The sequence below is a fragment of the Eurosta solidaginis genome, chromosome 5 (assembly GCF_040869045.1).
Source record: "Eurosta solidaginis isolate ZX-2024a chromosome 5, ASM4086904v1, whole genome shotgun sequence".
Taxonomy (NCBI): domain Eukaryota; kingdom Metazoa; phylum Arthropoda; class Insecta; order Diptera; family Tephritidae; genus Eurosta; species Eurosta solidaginis.
The window spans coordinates 78,013,846-78,039,900 of NC_090323.1; the positions used below are offsets into that span (position 1 = coordinate 78,013,846).

The 26,055-nt window shown below is 37.3% G+C and overlaps 2 protein-coding genes across 8 annotated transcripts in view; one reads left to right on the forward strand and one right to left on the reverse strand.

Annotated features, from left to right (window-relative positions):
* Indy (I'm not dead yet) overlaps window positions 1-26,055 on the reverse strand; it is a 329,958-nt gene that overhangs the window by 157,039 nt on the left and 146,864 nt on the right. The gene's annotated exons all lie outside the window — the stretch shown is intronic.
* Window positions 15,465-16,614, forward strand: LOC137254194 (putative nuclease HARBI1). Its single transcript, XM_067791918.1, has 3 exons — window positions 15,465-15,685; window positions 15,742-16,025; window positions 16,082-16,614. Exons 1-3 carry the CDS (start codon window positions 15,465-15,467, stop codon window positions 16,612-16,614), a joined length of 1,038 nt encoding a protein of 345 aa, XP_067648019.1.

Genomic DNA, 26,055 nt, shown 5'->3' on the forward strand with positions numbered 1-26,055 from the left:
TGTTTGAAAGAACAGGATTTTTCCAAAGTTAGTAACATTTTGTTCAAATTTTACGAATTTTCACTCACGCGAATGTTCTAATAAGATTTGTTTGAGTAGTTTGGAATCGTTTCAAAATAAAGTGTTACGAGAATTAAACTTGCCGAATTACATGTAAAGTTACTATAGTGGTGAATTACCTTCCCGCGATTTGATTCTTTACTTTTCTATAACTTACAAGTTCTCTATTTAAAATGTTATGTCAAACGTTTATACTACAAGTTTTGTTCGAAACAATCAAGTGCGGCAACTCTACATGCGAGAGAATAAATTGAGAATGAGCTGCAACTGAAAGAATTGAGAATCAGTTTCGTGACTACTACGAAGTTCAAAACTATAAATTAAATAACGTGCTCCGCCTACCACACCGTATGCCCTGGGTTCACACCCCGGGCAAAGCAACATCAAAATTTTAGAAATAAGGTTTTTCAATTAGAAGAAAATTTTTCTAAGCGGGGTCTCCCCTCGGCAGTGTTTGGCAAGCGCTCCGGGTGTATTTCTGCCATGAAAAGCTCTCAGTGAAAACTCATCTGCCTTGCAGATGCCGTTCGGAGTCGGCATAAAACATGTAGGTCCCGTTCGGCCGATTTGTAGGGAAAATCAATAGGAGCACGACGCAAATTGGAAGAGAAGCTCGGCCTTAGATCTCTTCGGAGGTTAGCGCGCCTTACATTTATTTTTTTATTTTATTTATAAAAAATAAAATATGGTGAAAGTTCGTTTAATAAAACAAAGTAATAAATGTGTGAATATGTACATATGTAGTAAATATATATGTAGCAAGCATGCGTATTTATGTATTCACATGTTTACGTATATATGTATATGGCAACATACTTTCGTACAAAGATGTCGATGGTAATTCGGAACAAGTTTTGTTTATTTGAATTCAGATTTAAATGATTATCTTAATTAATATTACTAAATATAGCAATAAAACCAATAGAAATGAAATGTGATTATGTGTAATTTATACAAATAAAAAACAAACTACGTTTAAATGTATATTTATCCGGCTTTTATTTTTTCCACAGGAATTAATGTCATATGAGCAGAAAACTTTCTTGATGTAAAAGTTTACACTATTAATCTAGAAAAAACAGCAATATCTGTTATTTCAATAGATTTCACTGGTAGTGTCTTTTCGATAATAAACTCTGTTAATTTAACAGTTTGCACTGGTAATTTCAAAAGAACAGAAATCCCTTTCATATTAACAGTTTTGATTTGTGTTCTTAGAGCGACAGTAATAGTGGTTAATTTAACAAAACTATGGGTAAAGTATAATGAAACAACTTTTTTTGTTTGACTACTAAAACGGTCAATTACGAATCAACGATTTGTGCGCAATTGATTCAACATCTTGTTGCGATGGATAAAAATTTACAGAAATTTCGGTTGAATTGACCCGTATTTCGGTTGTTTTACCAGTCTTTTTCTTTCAGTGTATACCAAAAACTTAACTCACTATGAAAATACATATGTATGTATATCGGTTAAAAGTGATATGAACATGGGTTTTTGCAAAGATAAATCAATGGCTGAATAACTTGAGATATATAAAATTGTGTCATTGCCCTAAACATAGGTGCATTAGAGGCAAAGAGGGTCCACGCAAAATCCGTATAAAAGATATCTCTACTACGAAAAGTCCTGTTAGGGACATGGAAGCGCACCACTAATAATGTCAAAAACAAAAGTATGAGAAGGATGGTTTATGAGTGCACATCTAGCTTCATATGAGGGAATCGGTTCAGAAAAATTCAGCGACCGCAACGCAAAGCGAAGAAAAGTTCTTTGCACCCGTTCGAGCCTCATAATATACTCATGATACGGTCGCCAAATGAAACAAGCATATTCCAACTTAGAACGAGCGAGCGACACTGTCCAAGTCTGGCTGGATCAATTCCACATCAGAAGAATTTGATATGGTATATTTGTTGAACTTTTTTTTTATTTGATGCCAAAGTGCCTCAAAGTAAAATGTATCCCAGTTTAGCGAACTCAAAAGTGAAAAACCGTCATACATACATATGTAGGTATTTATTTATTCCCAATTATTATTACATCACTTTTCTCCTATGTCATCAATTCTCAATAGTTACAAATGTAAATTTTAGCGTGCTCATATGCTGTATGTCTTATCACTAATTGCAATTAATTGAATTGTGATTGAAACTGTTGCCGACCAATTGTCCAATAAAGGTGACCTTAATGCATGAACATAAGTATTTGCTTTGCCTCCATTGTTTTTACTTCAGTTGATTTGCCTTTCGAGTTATGGCCGCGTCAAAATAAACTTTTTCATTAAGATGCGTTCACCGCAGTCTTATGCATAACAGTAACATCGCCTCAATCACGCACTGCTATAAATAATCCCATTATACTAGAAAAATATTTTTTAACATGTTTTGTCTCCTATTCATTTGTTAAAATGTTGTTTTTACTACAATTTTAGAAAAGTTCCAACGAGTGGGAAAAATAATTTCACTTGCAAAGTGTGAAAGCCCTAATAGCCAAATGTCGAATTCTTCTCTTATGCTTTACATATGTAAAAAAAGTAGAAGATTTTCAACTTTTAAATGTCAAGTGTCACCACGGTTGTCATTTGTTATTTCATTAATATTAGTATACAAACATTTGAATATAAAGTATGTAGGTATATCTGTAACCATGTGCAAAAGGTACATACATTTTTCCATTGCACAAAAGCATTTAATCTTTATATAACATTGTGTACATATAAAATAGCTCACTAAATAATACAAAACATAAAAGCCTGTGCAAAAAATATTTTCGTATATAGTTTATCATTACTAACTACACAGGCTCGAGAATATTATCAAAAATACAAATTTTTAATCCATTTTTTTAAAACAAAAATGATTGTAAACGAAAGGCGTCAGAAAACAATGAAACTAAAATAATTTAAAATTTTAAATTTGGACTGCTTAATCGAATACTTTATTCCGACTTTACACTTTTTAAAAGTAAAGCTCCTTTCTCAGTTTAAGGAATTCCGAAATTTCTAAACACTCCATTTTATAATTAAAATGTGCAAAAAGTTTGTAATAGTTGCGCCTTCAAAGCTGGAAGAAGGTCTTCCAATAAACATATTTCAGATAATAACTCATCTTCATTTACTTCTATTCCCATAAATTTCACAATTAGTATAGCATTTTCAAAAAGTAATGGCTCTTTCAAAGATAATAAAAATAATCGTCGCTGAAGTTGAACCATTTTCAAATGTAAAAGTAAAACTGTGAGCACGTATCACGCACGCGGGTGTATGTACATACTTATTAATTCAAAATGTTTCAAGTTGAATGGAAAGTAGTTTTTTTTTGTTTTAAATAGCGCCAATTGGCCACAATGCTTAATTTGCAGAAAAATTATAAATTACATTTGCAAGTGCAATTTGTTTCTTTTAATTTAAAACGATTTGATTTATTTCTTTCTGCATTTCCGCCAGCAGGTGACATTTACCATCTGTCAGAAATGCATGGTATAATAAAATGGGTGACATGACTGATTAAATATAAGTACATTACAACTCGGCCAATCTTACTTAATGATTCACCTCAATCAGCTGAGGTTGTGTGACCTGTTGCAGTTGGTGACTGAATTGGGTCTTGTTCATCATTATTAGGCAGGCACCATTTACGAATTTTCATAGCTTCAACAATGCCGTCATATGGCAGATCTGTCAGTTGGCAGTTATCTATATCTCTTATGACATAACGATCATTCGGTAGTACTTTGTGTATAACATACGGGCCCCTATATTTTTGAACGAGTTTCTTATTAGTTCCTGCCGTGGTATTCACGTGCCTAATGACTACAAAATCTCCTACTGAATAGGTTTTTGCCGGAACACTGTGTTTCAAAAAATATTGGTAATTATACTCTTGAGAACGTTCTATATTCCTAAGTGCCTTTTGCCTATTTTCCTCATGGTCTCTAGTGGTTTCATCCACTAGTTTGTCTTCCATAGATTCGGTAAATTCATCCACGATACTACCACTTTGATTTACCCCAAAGAGTAAAACGCTAGGCGAGTTTTTCGTAGTACTATGAATACTGTTGTTTAGAGCATATTCTGTTTGAGGCAACTTGGCGGTCCAGTCGGAGTATTCCACGGACTCAGTAAGTTTACTCAACATCGTCTTGAGGACACGATTTACTCTCTCGACCTGTCCATTTGCCTGCGGTGATGCTACTGCAACCTTCACATGGCTTATATTTCTTTTCGATAAGTAGTCGCTAAACTCGAGGGACGTAAAGCAAGTTCCGCGGTCAGTTATGATACGCCTGGGGCGGCTATAGTAAGAAAATATTTATCTAGTGAGCAGCACACTTCTTTTGTACTCGTGGAATTAACCGGATATAAATTTACAAATTTTGTGAATGAGTCAATCACGATTAAAATATGTTTGCGTTTTGATTTAAGCGCTGGCAAGGGACCGAGGTGATATAAGTGAATGGTGTCAAATGGTATTGGTTTTTTAGGAATACTAAACATGTTATGCTCATTGGAACGAGCTGGGGCAGAGCACACAATATGAGCATAAATTAAGACAATTCTTAATGAACCGGTCAACTTTATCCCTCATACTTTCAAACCAATAAGTCTTGCGTATTTGATTATAACATTTCTCTGTTCCGAAATGGCCAAATTTCTCGTGAGTTGTGCGGATTACATTTTCCTCCATCTCTGAAGGTATACAAAGCATAATCTTCTCGCCAATTCTCCTACACACTAAACCGTCCACTAGTTCATACCCTATGACTTCCTCTTTCTCCAATTTGGTCATGAGCTCCCTAAGCTTCTCGTCTCGGTTCTGAGCAATTTGGATCTGAACATCCAGATCTCCAAGTCTACAGTGGCCACTAACTCACTTTCAACTTCTTCAGACCAGGATTGCGAATCTACAAGTTGAGAATACTGACGACTGCTAATACTGCTTTCATCGGACTTTGAAGTGAAATTTATGGAATTGTATTCTCTTTCCAACAACGGCCTCCGGCTTAACGCGTCTACATGGCCCAGATTAGCTCCAACCCGATGCTGAATAGAATAATCAAAATTGTCCAGCTCCAATGCCCACCTAGCTATTCTTGGATTGATCTGTTTCTTATTTAGGGTCATAGTGAGTGAGTTGCAATCTGTTATGATTTTAAATGGCACACCTTCTAAATATATTCTAAATCTGCCGATAGCATATATGGTCGATAGGGTTTCTAGCTCAAAGCTATGATATCTAGACTAAGCTGGTGTCGTTGTTTTGGAAAAGTACGCTATTGGATGAAATTTCCCATCGTCCTGCTTTTGTAGAAGTACAGAACCAAAGCCCTGACTGCTTGCATCGCAATGAAGTTGTGTTTCACATTTGCGATCATATATTGCTAACAGCGGTGAACTTACTAAAATATTGCGTAACTCCTGAAATGTCTTGAAACATTCCCTTGAAAACCTAAATTCAGCATTATTGCGTAGTAAATCTAAGAGTTGCTTAGCGATTTTAGAAAAAGAAGGGACACATTTTCGAAAATAAGAAAACAAACCAATACAAGAGCGGAGCTCTTTATGATTCTTTGGGACTGGGAAATTCGCAACTGCCTTAATATGGATCCTCGAAGGCTGTATTCCTGAAGGAGTAACTTGATAACCCAAATACTCAATGACGTTGTAGCAAAACTAGCACTTCTTAAGCTTAAGTTCCAAATTTTTTTCATAAGTCCTCCTAAGCACTTTACGTAGGATCTTAATATGACTTTCAACGCTTTTTTGACGCTATTAATATGTCATCAATATACACAATGATTTCTTTTGCATCAATTAGGTATCGGAAGATGTTATAGACAAATCAAATGGCATTCTAAGGTACTCGAATTGCCCATGTGGTGTGACAAAAGCTGTTAATGGAATAGATCCCTCATCCATTGCTAACTGATTGAACCCATCTTTGACGTCCAAGAGAGGGAACCACCGACATATAATCTATACAATCGTTTATTAGGGGCAATGGAAAATTGCCGCGTACTGTTTTCTTATTCAAAGCTCTGTAATCGATGCACATCCGAGTTTCGCCACTCCTTTTTTTACCAGGATAATCGCAGAAGCATAAGGGGAGTTGCTAGGTCGTATAATTTCGCGTTTCATTAAATCATCAGTGATCTTTTGTACCTCTTCCCTATCCTTAAACGATAATCGTCTTGGCAAAGAATAGAAAGGTACATCATCCGTTGTTCGGATTGTCATTTTATAGTCATACGGTTTTTTTTTTAATTGATGTAGGCGATAAATATTCACTAGACAACACTTCCATTACTACCCCTCTTTCTCGTTTAGCCAAATTGGGCTCTATATCTATTTCCGACTGAAAAACTCTTTCATCTATTGCTCCTATTTCTTTCACAGCTAAATCAAACAGATCCGTCCTATCATAGGGGTAATTGCCCATTCCTTTTGAGTCCTGCTTATTATGATCACATCTGTCATATACTTCATGGCTTATTACCATCTAATTTAACACTTAAGTCACCATCAACAAATTTATTAATAATCGAATCAGATATATGTTTTTTAGGATCTTCTTTATTTAATTCAGTATTTCTAGAAGGTACCTTTTGTTTTACGTTTTTATTAAATTCATTTGATATTTCATTTAATTGTATAAAGTGAATGTTAAATTTTTGCGAAAAATCTCGACCAAGAACACTGGTCGACGGCCAAAATTTACCAGAGACGCCGTTATGAAATTCGTATGTAAAACCACCCCCTGATGTCTAAAATCGAGTTCATTTTTGATTCTATGGTACCGTTTTTGAGATATTTGCAATTTACCGTTATTCGAAAAAACCAAAAAGATGGCTCCCTTTAATTACGTATATCTCACGAACGGGTCAAGCAATTGCAAATAAGTTTACAGAATCGAAAAGACGATAAAATTTGCTATAAATGCATCATACATTGTTTTTTGTTCAACCATATAGTTTTCGAGATATTAGCTCATCATTTCAGATTTTTGTTTTTTTTTATGAAAAAATATGAAAAAAATTACTTTTTGCGAGGGCAGCATTCCAAAACCAAAACTTTTTTTCCAAATATTTTTTATTTACGTAAAGCTCTGTTCAATTAGAAAAAAGATAAGCTATCATCGAAGACAATCGATGCAAAACTACGTAAGTTATAAGCGATCAAATAAAAATACCCAGGTTGCGCAATTTCAACGTATACCTCAAAACGTATGCATGGTATAGGGAAGAGTGAAATATCTAGCTATAAAAAAAAAAATAAATGTAAGGCGCGATAACCTCCGAAGTGATCTAAGGCCCAGCTTCTCTTCCAATTTGCGTCGTGCTCCTCTTGATTTTCCCTACAAATTGGCCGGACGGGACCTACATGATTTTATGCCGACTCCGAACGGCATCTGCAAGGCAGATGAGTTTTCACTGAGAGCTTTTCATGGCAGAAATACACCCGGAGCGATTGCCAAACACTGCCGAGGGGCGACCCCGCTTAGAAAAATTTTCTTCTAATTGAAAAACCTTATTTCTAAAATTTTTGATGTTGCTTTGCCCGGGGTTTGAACCCAGGGCATCCGGTGTGGTAGGCGGAGCACGCTACCATCACACCACGGTGGCCGCCGCTATGCTCTGTTTCTATTTAGTTAAAAGTTCAATTTTTGAATGAAATTACCCATATTTTTAACTTTTTTTTTTAATTTATTTATGTTTGTACTATATTCTAACAATATTTATCTTAATTTTATTTTACTATGTAGTCGAAATAATTATGTGTTCGACTTTGACGCTTATTCAGTTTAGGATCGGTCTCTCTTATGAGAAACCAGCAGTAATCACCCACCATTGCGACGTCCCAGAATCCTTGATATCGATTTTCAATTAATTTCATTTGCTGATGAAACCTTTCGCCATGTTCGTCACTTTCGTCGCCAAGATTTGCCGGAAAAAGCTCAAATGTGAGTGCAGAAAGTGAATTTTTAACGACATATTTACGCCTGGAAAGAAAATATTAGTTAGGTAAACAAGTTATAGAATTTTGGGAAATTAATTTTAATAAGCCTTTAATATTTACCCATTTTCGCATAATTATTGATTAAGTCGTTCACTATCTGCTCGTAGTTAGGGCTTTTGTGTCTACCGAGAAAAGAAGCAACGACGTTTTCAAAGGATTCCCACGCTGCTGCCTCAACTGATGAGAGTAGTCCTTTGAATTGATTATTCTTGATCAACTTTTTTATTTGTGGTCCGACAAAAATACCTTCCTTTATCTTGGCTTGAGAAATATCTGGAAAAATTGTTTTCAAATAGTCAAATGCTTCGCCTTCTTTGTCCAAAGCCTTAACAAAGTTTTTAATGAGACCGAGCTTGATGTGTAAGGGTGGAAGTATGATTTTCTCTTTCTTGACAAGAGGGGTGTATTTGATGTTATCCACACCAACGGTAAACACGACTCTTTCCGGCCAATCCTTTCTGACGTAGTAGTCCTTACGAGCTCGGCTATCCCACTTGCAGAGGAAGCAGCAATGCTTGGTGTAGCCACTTTGTAGACCGCATAGCATTGCAACGACTTTGAGATCAGAACATATTTTCCAATAATGCTCTTCATATTTGATAAATTTGAGTAGTTTTTGCATTTCCTCGCATGTGCTAGCGGGATAGAAGGCTTTTTGTTACCAATATGCAATAATACAGCCTTTAAAATCAGTTTATTGCTGTCTATGAACAATCGCCACTCTTTTGAATCATATGTTTGACCAAACTCTTTGAATAAACCAGGAATGTCGTTGCAGTAGCATATACTGTCTTTCTTGGTATAGTGTTTGGAAAGTCGTTCGTGACGAGTTCTACAATATATCACCTTAACATCGGATGATACAAATTTAAATTGTTGCATACGAGAAGTGTGGATCTCGGTCTTTTCCTTGGATAGTTCCAAATATCTTATCCAATCATTAAGTTGTGCTTGTGATAGAACGTTTCTCTCCTTTCCCATGCGAAATTCAGTACAACTTGATTCCCCGTTACTGTTGACAATGGAACGGGATCCGGAACTGCCGTTGAATGTAGTACTGGTAATGTCACTGTAGGTACGCTGGCATAGGTTACTCTTCTTGATCTTCCAACGCCAAGTACTTTTGTTTGACAAATATAACACTCTATTGAATGGCAAGTAGGTTCTCTCCATATCATTGGTGTATCAAATTTTATTTGTTGTCCGGATTCCGACTGAATCAATTCTACTCGACACGATGTACACAAAGTGTTCGGTGTCCATGGTTTTTCAGCATTTTTAGGCTCAATGCCAAAATACTTGGAGTATAAAGTTTTGATATGATCTGAGAACACTCGTCGTCGCCTTATGATAGTATATTGGCCACACATGAAACAGAACATATCTGGATCGTTATTACACTCAAATTCTCGCGTTCTTTTACTCATTTTATTTTTTTGCTAAATCACGGTTTTGAAATTTGACTTATGAACTGAACTATCTCCGGCGAGCCTTGCAGATGTTATGAAGTTTCAAGGCGCATTAACTCATATTTATACTCGGAACAAGAATAAAATTTAAAAAATCAAATCTTACCTAGACAGAAAGGTTCCTTTTTATACGAAGCCGGGAAAAGAAAATACTACCTGCTTTAGATGTAGGCTTTAAAAATTTTCTGTCTTATAATTTTGAAAATCTACCTGCTACTTACCCATAAGTGACGGAAATACATGTTTATAACTACATGCCTACATCAGCTTTCGAACCCAACCACTCTTCCTTTCGATGCAACCACTCTACCTACTATAAAACAATTCGAGTATTAAAAGTACTATTTGATTTATTTAAAGAAAAAGTATTATCATTGTTATGGTGTTGTTCGTTTATCCGGATAATATCCCATTTGCACTTTATACCTTTAATATATGTATGTATACATACATTGAAGTTGCGCAACCTGGGTATTTTTATTTGATCGCTTATAACTTACGTAGTTTTGCATCGATTTTCTTCGATGATAGCTTATCTTTTTTCTAATTAAACAGAGCTTTACGTAAATAAAAAATATTTGGAAAAAAAGTTGTGGTTTTGGAATGCTGCCCTCGCAAAAAGTAATTTTTTTCATATTTTTTCATAAAAAAAAAACAAAAATCTGAAATGATGAGCTAGTATCTCGAAAACTATATGGTTGAGCAAAAAACAATGTATGATGCATTTATAGCAAATTTTATCGTCTTTCCGAATATGTAAACTTATTTGCAATTGCTTGACCCGTTCGTGAGATTTACGTAATTAAAGGGAGCCATCTTTTTGGTTTTTTCGAATAACGGTAAATTGCAAATATCTCAAAAATGGTACCATAGAATCAAAAATGAACTCAATTTTCGAAATCAGGGGGTGATTTTACATACGAATTTCATAACGGCGTTTCTGGTAAAGAAAAAAAGTTGAAATTCGTGGTCCAGTGGAATTAATGGAAGAGTAAAAGTTTCATCGGGAACTATTATTACATTAATATTTCCAATTAATTTACGAAAATAAATTGCACACAATGCTGTGCCAAAAGAATATATCCTTCTTTTACCAACGCCAACGAATTGTGTAGGCTTTGCCCGAAATGACAGCTCAACAAATTTTTCAGCAACTGATCTTTGCATAAGGCCAATAGAACTACCGGAATCGAAAAGAAAGATGATATTTGTAAAACCTGTACACCTGTTTCGATTTTTATCGTAAAAGGCCACACTTACTCCTTGCTGAGATTCTAAAGGAACATAGTCATCCATGGATACGGCTGCAACTTGAGATGTTTGGGTTTGCTTCTTTGCGCAATTGCGATGCATATGTCCTAGTTGGTGGCAAATAAAACATGACCCGGCTGGGCGTTGCGGCTTTGGGCAGGCACTCTGATAATGCCCGAATCGCGAGCAGTTGAAACAACGTACAGTGGAAAGATCTTCAGTAGTGTTTGCCTTTACTGCGGTATTTGATACCTCTGTGCTCAATGGTTTGCGTACACCAACGCTGTGACGACGTTTCTCGTAACGTTCCTTTCGGCGTATGAGTTCGTTCATATGAGGCTGAGTGGAACCATACCAGGCAACGTTGTTAGTATTCTCACTAGACATTACGACGGTCCCACCAGAGGCACCGGACAGCATAACAGCGGGTGAATTATGATGTACAGCAGTAGTAGTAACAGCAGGCAATGTAGTGACAGCAACAGCGCTAAAAACAGGCAATGTAGTGGCGGAGGCAGAATGTGATGTAGTGGCAGAGGCAGCGGTAACGGCAAGAAATGTAGTGGCAGCGGCAGCAACAGGCAATTTAGCAGCGGTGGCAACAGGCGCTATAGTAACAGCGGCAGCGACAGGCAATTTGGCAGCGGTGACAACAGGCGCCATAGTGGCAGAGGTAGTGGCAGCAGGTAATGTATTGCCAAAAGTACTAGTCACAGCGGTCGATGAAATGGCAGAACCAGCAGGAGCACCAGGAGCAGGCGGAGGTACAACAACGGTGCTATTTTCAGAAGCCTTAGGTTTTCTTTGTGTACCTGTAGATTTCTGCTCCACTGTCGATGCGCTTGATGTATTAAAACGTGTGAGCGGCATCTTCACTTTTTTCTTTTATGGTTCGAGTTTTTCTTCTAATATTTATTTATGCGAATAGAGGGTAGCACCCCACACCTGAGGATGCAATTTGTTCCTTTTAATTCAAAACGATTTGATTTATTTCTTTTGCTTTATTTTTATTTGAACAACCTCTGCGTTTCGCTGTCACCGGAAGAAGAAGGCCCCAGAGCAAAAGCGAAGTTGGCTGCATTTCCGCAAGCAGGTGACATTTACCATCTGTCAGAAATGCATGGTATAATAAAATGGATGACATGACAGATTAAATATAAATACATTACAATTTTTATATTTAACTACACATTAATGTTTGTATAGTTAACAATATTTATTCTTTTTGATGGTTTTCAATCTTCAAGGTTCAAGAACCGACTGCGCCAGTTTGATGCAAGTGTACGATGTTTGTACACATACATATATTCATAAAAAATTAAATGACAAAGAAACGTTTTGTTTCTGTTAAATATTGTTTGTTTATTTAAAATTCACTTTTAAACGTTTTTTTTTAATAGATATTTAAAATTTTTGATTGTTACAAAACGATCCGCACAGGTTAAGAGTTAAACCATGATTGATTAGTGCTTGTTCTTAAAACTAAGGTAAGAGTTAAAAATATATATTCATATTTGGTAAGCTAATTCAGAGTGTAATAAATATCAAAGCTAAGAAGAAAAGGAATTTATAAGCAAAGTCTGATGAGAGGATAACGGTTATATAGTAAGTAATAAATGAGTAGTATATTAAGAAATTAGGAATTGTAGGGTGATGAATGCAAAGAAGGTAAATAGGTAAATTATGTATTAGTACTATAAGTATATGTAGGATTAGGGGTGTGGGTACCTTTATGTAACTATATGTCTCTATTCGCTAAGCTATATGAATGTCCAGAGGATTAGGGGGCTTAGAGTATACCCGCGGCAGGTATGCCTGTCGTAAGAGGCGACTAAAATACCAAATTGATTCAAGGGGTTGTATAGCGCAACCCTTTCAATTGGTTGGCAGCGCAATTCATAGCTTCTCCAACCCAAATACAGCCGAAGCTCTGGCGACCCCAAGTTCAAAACTTCCGAAAAGATTTTTGGCCGTTGTGGCCCTTTTTATTTTTCCTTCAAATTGACAGGACGGGGACTACATGTTTTATGCCGACTCCCAACGGCATATGCAAGGCAGATAAGTTTTCACCGAGAAACACACTCGCTATTCTTGCAAAATCACTGCCGACGTGCGACCCCGCTTAGAAAAACTTTCTTCTAATTGAAAAAAAAAACTTGTTTCTAAAATTTTGATTTGCTTTGCCCGGGGCGTGGACTCAGGGTCTCCGGTATGGTAGGCGGAGCACGCTACCACCACACCCCGGCGGCCGCTTTGTCTAATTAATATTTCATATAAATCCAACCAAGTAATGTACAAATATGTTACAACCAAAAATACTCTAACATGAAACAAATTTCAGCTTAAACCTAAATACCAAACCACGTCCTTTGGTTTTTGTAAAAGTAATTATGTGTAAACTAAGAAGACGGTGGAGTTCACCGCAACGTAATATAGCGACAGGGCAAAAACTATTACGGCCGTAAAGACGGTACAAATTCGTTCGTAACCGTCAGAGCTGTAAAATGATTTAATCAATACAGTTATAAATCAAGATTGATTCATTTTACAAATATGATTGGGTGATTTCAAATATATAAGCCACGTTTGAATGCGATTTCATTTTTTCCATTCAAAAATTCCGTTAGTGATTGCATGACTGTAAAAAAGGCATTCAGCGTGATTGTGAATGCATCGAGAGCACTCCCACTCACGAGTGATTGCAAAATTTGTTGACTGCAATCACTTTTTCATCCACTTCCATTGAAATATCCGCTTTCAGCGTTGATACTTTCGTACTTTTGATGGCTAACATACCTGTGATTGGTTTGAAGGTGTCAAAATAGTTATAAGTAACCGGGCTGCCATATTTCATTTAAAAAATTTTGTACATTATAAGTTTTTAGCGACCTTTCTTTTTTAAATAAATAATTTTCTTGCCGGCTTTAGGTCCAATTTTGTAAATAAAATTTTTCAAAAATTGTTGAGTTTTTTCCTTCAATATATTTCGGTTACCTACTGTAACCGTCTTCAGGATCTTTCAGAGCTCTTGCGCGAGCTCCTACAGACATTTGATAACAAACAGACGGACAGTACAAAACTCCGCGTTAAGCAGTGAAGACGCGTAAAATAATGTATGTAAATAATGTTGTTTATGAATGTTTGTTTTGATGTCAATTGTTATTTTTATTTTGTTTATGTTTCTTTATATTGTTATAGTTAATCCTGAAGACGGTTACAGTAGGTAACCGAAATATATTGAAGGAAAAAACTCAACAATTTTTGAAAAATTTTATTTACAAAATTGGACCTCAAGCCGGCAAGAAAATTATCTATTTGATTCTAAAAAGTTTTATTCGGGGAATTTTGCCCCAAATCAATGAAACTAAATTTTAAATGCTTCAGTTCTGATTGAAATAAATAAGAAACACGAATAAATGAGTTAATACATTCATAAAACATAATTGGAATAAAATATTATTTCCAAAAAAATAATTTCCAATCATAAATCCAAAATGTGGTTCTCGCATTCAATAGCGACGGTAACTCTGACTCAATGTTTTGACATTTTCTATCGTAAAACGTTATTTTGGTATTTTCTACAAAAATAAGTATAATTCTTTTAAAAGTTAAGTAGAAATCAATTGCCACATAAATAAGGAATAAAACGAAGTGCTTCTTGTAGATTAGTGCAGTGAAGGTGGAGAAAAATGCGTTTAAAAACCTGAAACGGTAGACGTCAAATAGTTGTGCACAGTGTACCTCTTTATATCAAAAACACATAAAATGTGATTGTACTATTCAAAGGTCCGGAATTTCTTGATCTTCCCCAAATATATAGACTATGCGAGACTATTTCACTTGCAGATTTAAGCTTGCCTTTGCAATACATTTATTTCAGCATTTCTTTATATGGCTAACTATGCTAATTTGTGATTTAATATTTTGTAATTTTGGACCTCTGTCTATTTCACCATGCACAAGTAACTTGAATTCGTTTATTAGAGCATGTTAATGATATCTTTATGAAGTAAAAGCCACATCTGGAACAGTCTTGAATACTGTTACTAGCAAATACCTACGTATCGAAGTTCAACAACACCTGTAAAGCATGTTTCAATGTATATAAGTCAAAAGTAAGTCATTATCAAAAAAAAAAAAAACAAAACAAAAAAATCAAGCTACTCTGAAATTTAAAAAAACTATTTTTTCCGATTAACAAAGTCTTCGGGATTGTGCATAACTTAAAATAAACCAAGATTTGATAGTTACTTTCCACTAGATCTAGGGGTGTGGTGTCTCTGTGCATTGACTAAGCTTCCCGTTGCGTTTGGTACAAATGGCATAACGGCATCAGGGCAGCGGTCGTCACCCCATAAGAGCTTTCACGCAATTGTTTTTGTAAAACGCTTAGGCAATCACATCGCATAGGAATGTATTCTGCTGTGCCCATTAGGGCTATTTTCACAGTGGCGAGTTAACTTACATTCCACAGTTAACTATTGATTCTCAATTTCACTGTAGCGAGTTAACTAAAAGTTTACTGCCCAACGTTGGCGAGTTAAACTCTAGTTAGAAATCAGCTGATTGACTTTGAAATACATATTTATTTATTTATTAATTTGACGTTGTCTTTGAAATAGAAATTTTAAATGCAAATTTTATTTTACGTTGCCCGGAATAAAATGGACCGTTTTGACTATCAGGAATTGCAGGATATGAACGATGCAGAAGATTATAGTGTTGCTAGAAGAATAATTGTCCATAGGAGCAAAACTATTCGCGAAAGAACTGTGTTCTCAAACTATGATGAGAAGGATTTTCGTGATCGGTTTAGATTGACTAAAGAAGTAGCTTGGGCTGTATTAGCTAAAATTAAGGATAAACTGGAACACAAAACGAAATGGTAAGCAGCTACTTTGGTAGCATTGCAGAAATCACTGTAATTTTTCTAAATCGTAGGAATAGTGCCTTAACCGCTGAAACAATGCTGCTAGTTAATCTTCGCTTTTATGCAACTGGAAGTTTTCTGCAAACAGTAGGCGATATATGTGGAGTATCTACAACAACAACTTCGCGCGTAGTTACAGTTGTCTCCCACAACTTAGCGATACTTGCCAAAGAAATCATCTGTTTTCCCTCTGATGAAGAACTTCGAAGTATTCAAAAGCAGTTTTATATGATAGCTAAATTCCCCCGGGTTATAGCTGCTATGGACTGTACTCATATAAAAATTAGTTCACCTGGTAAACTAACTCGAAAATTGTTTCCTTCATTAGTTATTGGAAATGTATTATTACAGGAGGAGATGAGGCTGAACTTTATCGGAATCGAAAAGGGTGGTTTTCTTTCAATGTTCAAACCCTTTGTGATAGCACTCTCAAGATATTGGATATTGTAGCGCGGTGGCCAGGATCCGCACATGATGCAACCATTTTTCGAAATTCTCGTATATGCGCACGTCTTGAAAATGGGGAGTTCCAAAATGGAATCGTTGTAGCTGATAGTGGTTATCAAAATACAAATTGGGTATTAACACCTTTGTCACAATGCAATAGTCCAGAAGAAAATCTTTATAACGAGTCCTTAGTTAGAACAAGAAACTGCGTTGAGCGTTCGTATGGCGTATGGAAACGTAGATTTCCAGTACTATCACTAGGGTTGCGAATAAATATAGCAAAAGTTGAGAGTATTGTTGTCGCCACTGCAGTTTTGCACAATATTTGCTGTTTGAATAGAGATTGGGAGCCTCCATCTTTGTCGCCAGGCGTTGAAGACATAATAAGAAGCAGCCTAGAATTTCCAGCTTACAATCATTTATCAAGCATTAGCTGAAATAATCATATGAGACTTACTTTAATTGATCAGCATTTTTCGAACTTATTGTAAATAATGACATGTACATACATACCGTAGTAGAGCAAACTCATACTTATCCAGAACCAATCAGCCTGCGATGGGTATCCCCATGACACAAACCATCTTTTTAACTGTGATGTGGAGCCAACAGATCTAACGGCACATTGTATGGTCCAACCCTTTCGAAGCAGCTGTTTCCCTTCGACTCCCGTTAGATGATTTCGATGACAACCTATGAGTGGTAGTGGCAGTCGGTTCTATGTACCGGAGCGACTCGGGATTTTTTCCGACCAAGGACTGTCATTTCAGTGTAACCCCATTTAATTTGTTGCGTCCCTCCCACAAATTGTCATCCTCCCAGCAGCTCCTTGCAGCGGGACTGCTCCATATTCTCTTGCTCCGGGAAGGTATCGAATCCAACCGGGTCCGTCTCCTGACCCCGGCCCTGAGAAAGGGTTTTGCTGCATCTGCCGGAAAAGAATTTTTTTAGGACGGTCATACTCTGTTCAGTGTGTCTCGTGTAAGGGATGGTTGCATCGGACAGGTTGTTCTGGGCTTGACCCCAAAACCCGACGTCCACGTAACTTTTATAAATCTTTTGTGGCTCCTTGCTGTTCACGCCCAAGGGCGTCCCGTAGTCTACGCCTAAGCGCCCCCAATACCTTCCAGCAGCCCCGCTGCTCAGCAAGCCACAACAAGTACCCGCTGCTGCTCGCGCCCCCGGCGACAACAACTCAAACAGCTGCTACCACTCATAACTGCTATCTTCGTAGTAGAGTCGGTAGCAATGCTGAGCATCAGCCCCTGCCCCCGTCTTCCCCCCCCCCCCCTCTTTTCCGGCAGCAATCGTGTAGGTCAGGGAAACAGACTCTTAGTCCCTAACCTCGTTTGCACCGTTTGCCAGCACAGAATATATATGTTTCCGACATCCTCCCAATGCAGCTCCTGCCTTGGGCGGTACCACTTTCCTAGATGTTCTGGTCTCCGCGACGGCAACCCCCCGACGGGTTTCATTGCGCGATGTTGCCAGGTCGCAAACCCCAATCTACCGGGTACCCCAATGCTTGCCCAAGGACGCCCAGTCCCAGGGCCAAGACAGCAGTTGCGTGCTGGCATTCCTCAACCCAGGCGTATTCACCCGTCACTTACTCACAGAGTGGCGACGTCTCCCCCGCTGTACTTCAGAATTCTGCAGTTAAACTGTAATGGATTAACTGGGAAGATCACGGAGATAGTCGATTTCATGAAGCGGCACAAAATCCGCATTGCTGCGATTCAAGAGACTAAACTTACAGCAAGATCTGCACTGCAAACCTGTCCTGGGTATAATGTCCACATAAAAGATCGCATGAGCGGAAATGGAGGCGGCCTCGCGTTTATCATACACCACTCTGTGCAATATTATATATTTGCTCCTGGCATCGACCGAAGGCCTATCTGTCCGGTCAGGTGATGCAAACCTAGAAATCATCAACATCTACATCCCTCCTGCCAGCTGTTGCCCCAGTGTATACCGCCCTAATATCAGCGCCTTACTCACTGGCTGTTAGGTGGGGCGAAGCACTGCTACAACAACAATAGTGGTAGTGGTCTCGCTTGAACGGGGCGAAGTACCGCTACAACAACAACAACCCCTTTTGCTGGACAGCCATCATGGTTCCGTAAATTGCATAGCACCATTAGCGCTAATGCAAGAATCGCATCATAGGACAGTAATCGTAGCGCTTGACCTGTCAAAACTGTTGACACAGTAGATCACAGCATCCTACTCCAGCATATAGAAGAGCCAACGCTTCCCCGCGCCTTAAGAAGTGGACCGCCAACTATTTGAATAGCCGGAAGGATATATTCCTACGCAGATGAGCAGTCGTCTGATGAGCTAAACTCTAAAATAACATATTCAGTTATATAAAACAAATTTAAAATTATTTTCAAGGTTGTATATTTGCGTCTTTGTCCCTTCCCTTCATATATTTCCCTTTGGCTTTCATATATTTATACATTTTTCGCATTCGCACACACACTCTCACTTCCCACTCCACTTCCATTCCCTACTCCACTCCATTCCCCAATACACTCCACTACCACTCCACTCTTCATTGCCATTCCACTCCCACTCCCCACTCCACTCCATTCACCAATACACTCCACTACCACTCCCCACTTCGCACTCCACTCCACACTCCCAAATTCCCACTACACCACACACTCCCCACTTCCCACTCCACTACCACTCCCCGCAATCCACCAGACTCCCCACTCCCCACTCCACACTCTCCAATTTCCACTCCACTCCACACTCCCCAATTCCCACTCCCCACTCCACTACCACTCCCCACAATACACCAGACTCCCCACTCCACATTCTCCAATTCCCACTCCACTCCACACTCCCCAATTCCCACTACACCACACACTCCCCACAATCCACCAGACTCCCCACTCCACACTCTCCAATTTCCACTCCACTCCACACTCCCCAATTCCCACTCCACTCCACACTCACCAATTCCCACTCCCCACTCCACTACCACTCCCCACAAATCTTGCAAATCAGTTTTTAAAATCTTCATCCTGATTTGATGCTCTTCTTCTGCGTGCCTCATTCGCTGTTCATGCTCTAATAGCCGTTGAGCACGTCCCTCTTCCTCCCGCCTAACATTCATGTCATGTTCCTTTATACGCATTTCCAAGTCCTTTTCAGCGCATATTTTCTTGGTTTCAGCCAAATCGTACCAGCTGGACTTCGAGCTTTGTCTTAAATTTGGTACCACTAGGAGTATATTTGCTCCAGTTTACATTAACATCTAGAAAAATTACATAGTTAAAAGTCACATCGTCGTCAAATTTGAAATTAATATTAGAAATACCTTCCTTGTCTTCGCAGTCCTCTAACACTTCCACTATCCCTTCCTCAGTCACTACTTCGTTTTCAAAATCTTCGACACTATTTGCATGAACTGTTTGAAAATAAACAGAAATAATTACCAGCTCATCCTATAGAATATTAAGTATGCTTACCATCTTCCATAGTGTGGTCGCCATCGTATTGCGATCCCCTACCGCTTGTTTGCGTATCGTGCACTATACGCATTAAATGCTCATCTGATGGAGAATATGTATGGCTTGATGGTGGCCCTCCACCAGTAGTATATAAGGATTTTCGCACTTCTGATTTGATTTTTTTTAACGAATTTTTAAATTACTATATTTATCCTTCAGCACTTTCTTCGAGCGTCCCGTACCAAACTCGGCATTGAAACCAAGGGATATTTCATCCCAACACTTCTCCTTCATATCGACACTAACGCGGTCGGTTTTTTGCATTCTATAATGCTTTTCTTTATTTCGACAATTAATGATAATTTGTCAATTTCTGCTGATGAAAAATTTGATGCGCGCTTCTGGTCAGATATTTTGCTATTTTGTTTTGATTATTATTCTTCTTTCTCACTAATAAATAATGTTGCCATACTTTATTACTAAAATCAGCTGATTTTATTTGACTTCATTGGAAAGTTAATACTAGGTACAAACACACGCCATATTGGCAATTTATACCATTTGGGCAATTTATTACGCAATTTATCATATAATAAATTGTAATAACAAATTGCCAATTTAAAAAAAATTGCGTAATAAATTGTTTCAAACTGTAAATACAACCTTGTAAAGTGTGTTTATTGAGTAGATTTAAACGTCAGCTACGCATGGCTCAACTATATGGTTGGCTCGTCTCATCAGCTGATATTATTTTTTTCATTTCACTGGAGTAGGAGTTGTCAAAAGAGGATGGCAAACTCAAAATGAAACCAAAACATTGAACACATTATCTTACAACACACAAAAATTTTAAAGTTTTATGTTTTCATTCTATTCCATTCACCTAATTCCAACACGCACAATTTGACATTCTGAACACAGGTATGTTGTTGCTGTAGAGATGAGCCAACCGGCCATCAAATTACTATTGTGTAAGCTAAATTGAGTTGTATGAACACCACTCGATTTGAATTGATATTGCCTCAATTTATTTTTCTGTTTGAACATAGCATAACTCTTCACTGTGAAATTGAAGTTTATTTAAGTGTAGGTTAACTCTTGCAACTGAGTTAAAGTAAAACTTGAGTTAACTCGCCAGTGTGAAAACGGCCATTAGGAACACAACTGCGATAATTTCGTGTAAAATGACTTTTGAAGTAATATTTTTGGTTATACTTTTGGGTCACCTGTACGAAAACAATGAAGCTTTGTTTGATTTATTTAGTTGAAGGCATGTAGAAGTATTTTTAAATGCATTCAAGAAAACAATGCGATACGTTAATTTTGAAAGCTACCAAGTCCGACTGAGTTTGTCTACATGCCAGCGCCATTTCTGCTCGCTGATTGGTTGTCGCTATTTTTTTAGAAAACAAAATGAAGAATAGACATCCACTGACAAAAATTTATTTCGTCTTACTTGAACTTAAAAATTGAATATGGAATATACATATTAGTGAAAAGTTTGAAGAAAGAAAATAATTTAAAATAACAACAAAAATTTTTAAAGGGTTTTATTTAGCTTAACTCTGTGTAGCGAACAGAATTTTGTACATATTCGAAATTTAAGTAACTTCCCCATAAGCTACAAGGTTGAAACTTGGAATATGGCTCAGAACTCGATGAAAATGCAATAATAAGAAAAAAATTTCAGATATGTGGCGCATGGATCGAAATATTTAAAAAAAATCGTATTTGTACTCCGATTAGGCTCATATTTTGAACACGTATTAAATACGTTTTTGTTTTTTTTTTTTTTTTATTAAATGCGGGAATAGAAATCGCCTTGTGAAAAAAATTTCCGCTAGGTGGCGCATGGATCGAAATATTAAAAAAAATCGTATTTGTGCTCCGATTAGATTAGGCTAATATTTGGAGCACATATTACATACTTACTTACTTAATTGGCGCTTAACCGTCTAAATGGTTATGGCTTCCAACAAGGCGCGCCAGTCGCTCCTTCGCTCCGCCAACCGGCGCCACTTGGTCACACCAAGGGAGTTTAAATTGTTTTCCACCTGGTCCTTCCAACGGAGTGGGGGCCGCCCTCTACCCCTGCTTCCATAGGCGGGTTCCGACTTTCTTGGCCGGAGCATCATCTTTCATTCGCATAACATGGCCTATACAGCGCAGCCGCTGCGTTTTAATTCGCTGGACTATGTTGATGTCTGCGTATAGCTCGTACAGCTCATCATTAAATCTTCTTCGGTACTCGCCATCGCCAACGCGTAGAGGTCCATAAATCTTTCGAAGAACTTTTCTCTCGAACACTCCCAAAGCCGCTTCATCTGCTGTTGTCATGGCCCATGCTTCTGCCCCATATATGAGGACGGGCACGATAAGTGACTTGTAGAGTATGATTTTCGTTCGCCGAGAGAGGACTTTACTTTTCAATTGCCTACCTAGTCCAAAGTAGCATTTATTGGCAAGATTGATTCTTCGCTGGATTTCAGTGCTGATGTTGTTGCTAGTGTTGATGCTGGTTCCCAAATAAACGAAGTCTTTTACTATTTCGAAATTATGGCTGCCAACAGTAGCGTGGTTGCCAAGGCGCGTATGCGCTGACTCTTTGCTGGATGACAGCAGGTACTTCGTTTTGTCCTCATTCACCATCAAACCCATCTTTACCGATTCTTTTTCCAGTTTGGAGTAAGCACATATTACATACATGAATAGAAAGCGACATATGAAAAAAATCGCCGCGAGATCGAGGTATTAAAAAACTGTTATTTTACGAATTTTCGAAGTTTTTAGAATGTACTTTTTACTAGCTTCGTCGCCATTTTTTATTTTATTGTTGGATTTCAAAGTAGGTGTGGTCACGCTTCCATAAGCTTTTGGCGTTCCCTGCATCAGGGGGATCGAAACCAAGGAGATAGGGGGGGGTTTTTACAGATTATTATTTATAAAAACGTTTTTTATTTTCTTAGAGCCCCTGCAATAGCTTTGAAAACTTAGAAAGGTTTGGCAGCGAATGGTATCGAAATTGACCACTTTTTTAATGAAAAATACGACCTCTATCGTTTTCAAGACTTTTAGAAAGTTTGTTCATATAAAAAGATGAAATTCGCATGACACCAACGTAATTTTTTATTAATAGTTAATAGTGTAACTATATTACTATTAATTACGTTAGCTGGCTATAAGCTTTTTTCATCTCATGTTTGTTGAAAATGCTGGATGTGATGTTTTTTCTATTGTCATAAGCAAAAAAATATATAAAAATAAAAAAAATTCATTAAATGACAAAAGTACAATATTGGACTACCTACCCAATTGGAAACTTTATTGCTCATACAATATATATCGCCGTGTCTTTTCCAAGAATATGTTAGCAAGAAAATTTTGGATTTCGCCCAAACAAATAAGTTAATAATAATAATTAGTTTTTCTCTCGCAAAGGAAGATGTAAATTTTTTTGTATCCTATGCGTCAAGCGAAGAAAGGTCTATTTTACAATCAGATTTGGACACATTGTCAATTGGTGCACCATCAAATATATGCCACTTAATCTTAAAAAATGCAAATTTATGTAGATTACTTCATCCAGCTTCCTATACTCTTAAAAATTATAATCTTGAACAGGTATGTATACAGTTTTATAGACCTTGGGGTTGATATTGACAGTAAACTTAACTTCAACCTTCATATTACTACAACTGTTAATAAGGCTAGAGGTATTCTGGCGTTTGTAAGGCGATGGCATAAAGAGTTCAGCGACCCGTATGTTACTAAAGCCCTTTTTACAACATTAGTCAGGCCGATATTAGAATATGGTGCAATAATTTGGAACCCGAGCTACCAGGTTCAAATTGATCGGCTAGAATCAGTCCAAGAACAATTCTTACCTTTCTCCTTAAAGGATTTCCTTGCTAGGTGTAGGGAAATGCTTGGAATTGATTTTTTTTTTGAAATTTATGATTAAATTACTAAATGGTTTGGTCTCTAACTCATTCATGTTGAGCAAAGTAAACAACTTGCCGGCCTTGCCGGCCTTCAAGACATCTTAAACCTCTCTACCTAAAATATTGTAGATAAAATTTTGATCTAAATGAGCCCTTCCGCTGTTTGTGTCAGAATTACGTCTCCCACTCTATGACATTTGATGTTTCGAACTCGCTTTTTTGTATTAAAAAATCTGTTCCTTCCTCTCTTAATAGAACTAAGTGTATTCATTACCATATTGTTACGAATATTAGCAACACTAAGGGGTACTGCCATCTCTAAGCCGATGCTAAACGGCGCGTTGTATGCACATCCATAAATCAATCATTATGTATCTACATAAACGAATCAATCATTATGTCTACACATATGTACGTACACGTAGCGGAGAAGCAACGCACAAACACATGCAGATATCTTATCTGAGATATGCAATTATAATTGTGGAAGTGTCGCTCAAAAACACACGCGCATATGAGAGCTATACAAGTACATCCGTAGTTATAATTATAGCAGATAACCAACTAGTAGATTCTAGAACAGAAGCGCCTAGAAGATGCAACGGGGAAATCAAAGAGTATAAAAGGCAGCAATAGTAGAGGCGCTACAATCAGTTTTGAATTAAGTACACTATCTGTCGGGCAATAGTAGTGTTATTGTACTTTAATAAAGGCATTATTAAAAAGTGGAGTTATTTATTCAACAGTTTAGTGATTCGAACCTTAGTAGAAGATTGCAAATAAGCGGAATTGCAGTAAATTCGTTACAATTGGTGTCAGAAGAGGAATTGTTGAATAAATTCCGAAAATTTCGAATACAACAAGGACATAGCAAAGTTAAGTGAATTGAAGATCCTGTAACTGAAGAAGGAGTTGGAGAGCCGTGGATTGAATACAAGCGGCGTTAAATCAATGCAGGCTGAATTGTCAAAAAAAACAAAGCATCCAAGCACTAAAAACAAAGACAATGACATGCTCTCGGGTGCAAAAACAATGCAGCCTGTAAATAAATCGGCGACTAACAATGTCTCGGCCTCTAAAGCTAAACAATTAGCTAATATAGCTAAACAAAATGCAAATACCAATTCGGCTGCAACAACAAATCAGCCTCTAATTGATTTGTCTTTGACAAACACAACCAGTAGTGACTCTCAATCGCCTGCCGTGATGCCGTTGAAGTCTGCCAGTGAAACTGTGCCTACTTATGCTGACGTCACTATTATGGTGAAAGGTAATAATAAACAATCTGCATCTGATGACGTTGCTTCCGCCAGTGAGACCGTGCCTACCTGTGGTGGCGTCACTATTATGGATAAAGGCAACAATAAGCAATCTACATCTGATGACGTAACTTCTGAAATTAAGACAAACAAATCCAAGAAGGCTGCTACTATCGTTGTAGGCAGTAATGTAAATGCTGATCTTAATCTAGCTGTTCGCCTAAAATGGTTACATTTATCCTCATTCAAGCCGTCAGTTAATGCAAGTGATATCATCAGTTATGTATCAAAAAATGCGAATATTTCGCCATCTCTTATTCATTGTTATAAGTTAGTAAAGAAAAACACAGATTCTAGCTCGTTAGTAAGATGCAATTTTAAACTTGGGGTCTCGACTTCAATCTATAGTAAATTACTAGACTCTTCTATATGGCCAACTGATGTTAAAGTAAAGCCGTTTCTTTTTTTTCAAAAGGGCAAAGGCCAAACGCTCAACCCCTAGTAAATAATCCGCAAAATTAAATTTTTAATAATGTAAATATTTACTACCAAAATATCTCGGGGATGAGAACTAAAGCTAAGGATATTTTCTTAGTCACTTCGCGCTGTGAATATGATGTGTATGTCATAGTTGAGACCTGGCTCAACAATGATTTCTTTGACGCAGAATTTTTTGATACTACTTTGTTTCATACCTATCGTAAGGATAGGGATCCAATCAAAACGGGATGCCAAAGAGGTGGCGGGGTACTAATTGCCGTAAGACGTACCCTCCTTTCTTCTTTCGTTCAGCTCCCCAATACTGACTCGCTACTGGACCAAATGTGTGTCTCTATTTGTGGGCTGTTTGGAAAGCTGTTTATTTGTGTTTCGTATATTCCGCCTTGTAGTAATGAGTCTCTGTACTGCGCGCATGTGAATAATATTTTTGAAGTTTACGAAAAAAATGTAAACAGTCATTTTTGCGTTTTGGGTGATTTTAATATGAACAGGGTTGTTTGGTCAAAATTGCTAAATGACAATCTATTAACACCTATGAATGTCAATCATCAACATGAAATATATTTTTTAGATACTTTTTTTAGTGCCAACTTTGTTCAGATTAATTCATTTGTGAACCAGCTAAATAACATACTGGATCTTATTTTTGTCGATGAAAATTTAATTTCTCACTTATCTGAGTGTCAATTTCCTATCTGCAAATCGGACATGCA

Excerpts from the sequence above, each read along its gene's own strand:
- LOC137254194 (XM_067791918.1), top strand. The coding sequence starts at position 15,465 with ATGGACCGTTTTGACTATCAGGAATTGCAGGATATGAACGATGCAGAA. Across the intron at positions 15,686-15,741 it reads CTGGAACACAAAACGAAATG|GAATAGTGCCTTAACCGCTG; the intron begins GTAAGCAGCTAC and ends TCTAAATCGTAG. Across the intron at positions 16,026-16,081 it reads TATAAAAATTAGTTCACCTG|GAGGAGATGAGGCTGAACTT; the intron begins GTAAACTAACTC and ends GTATTATTACAG.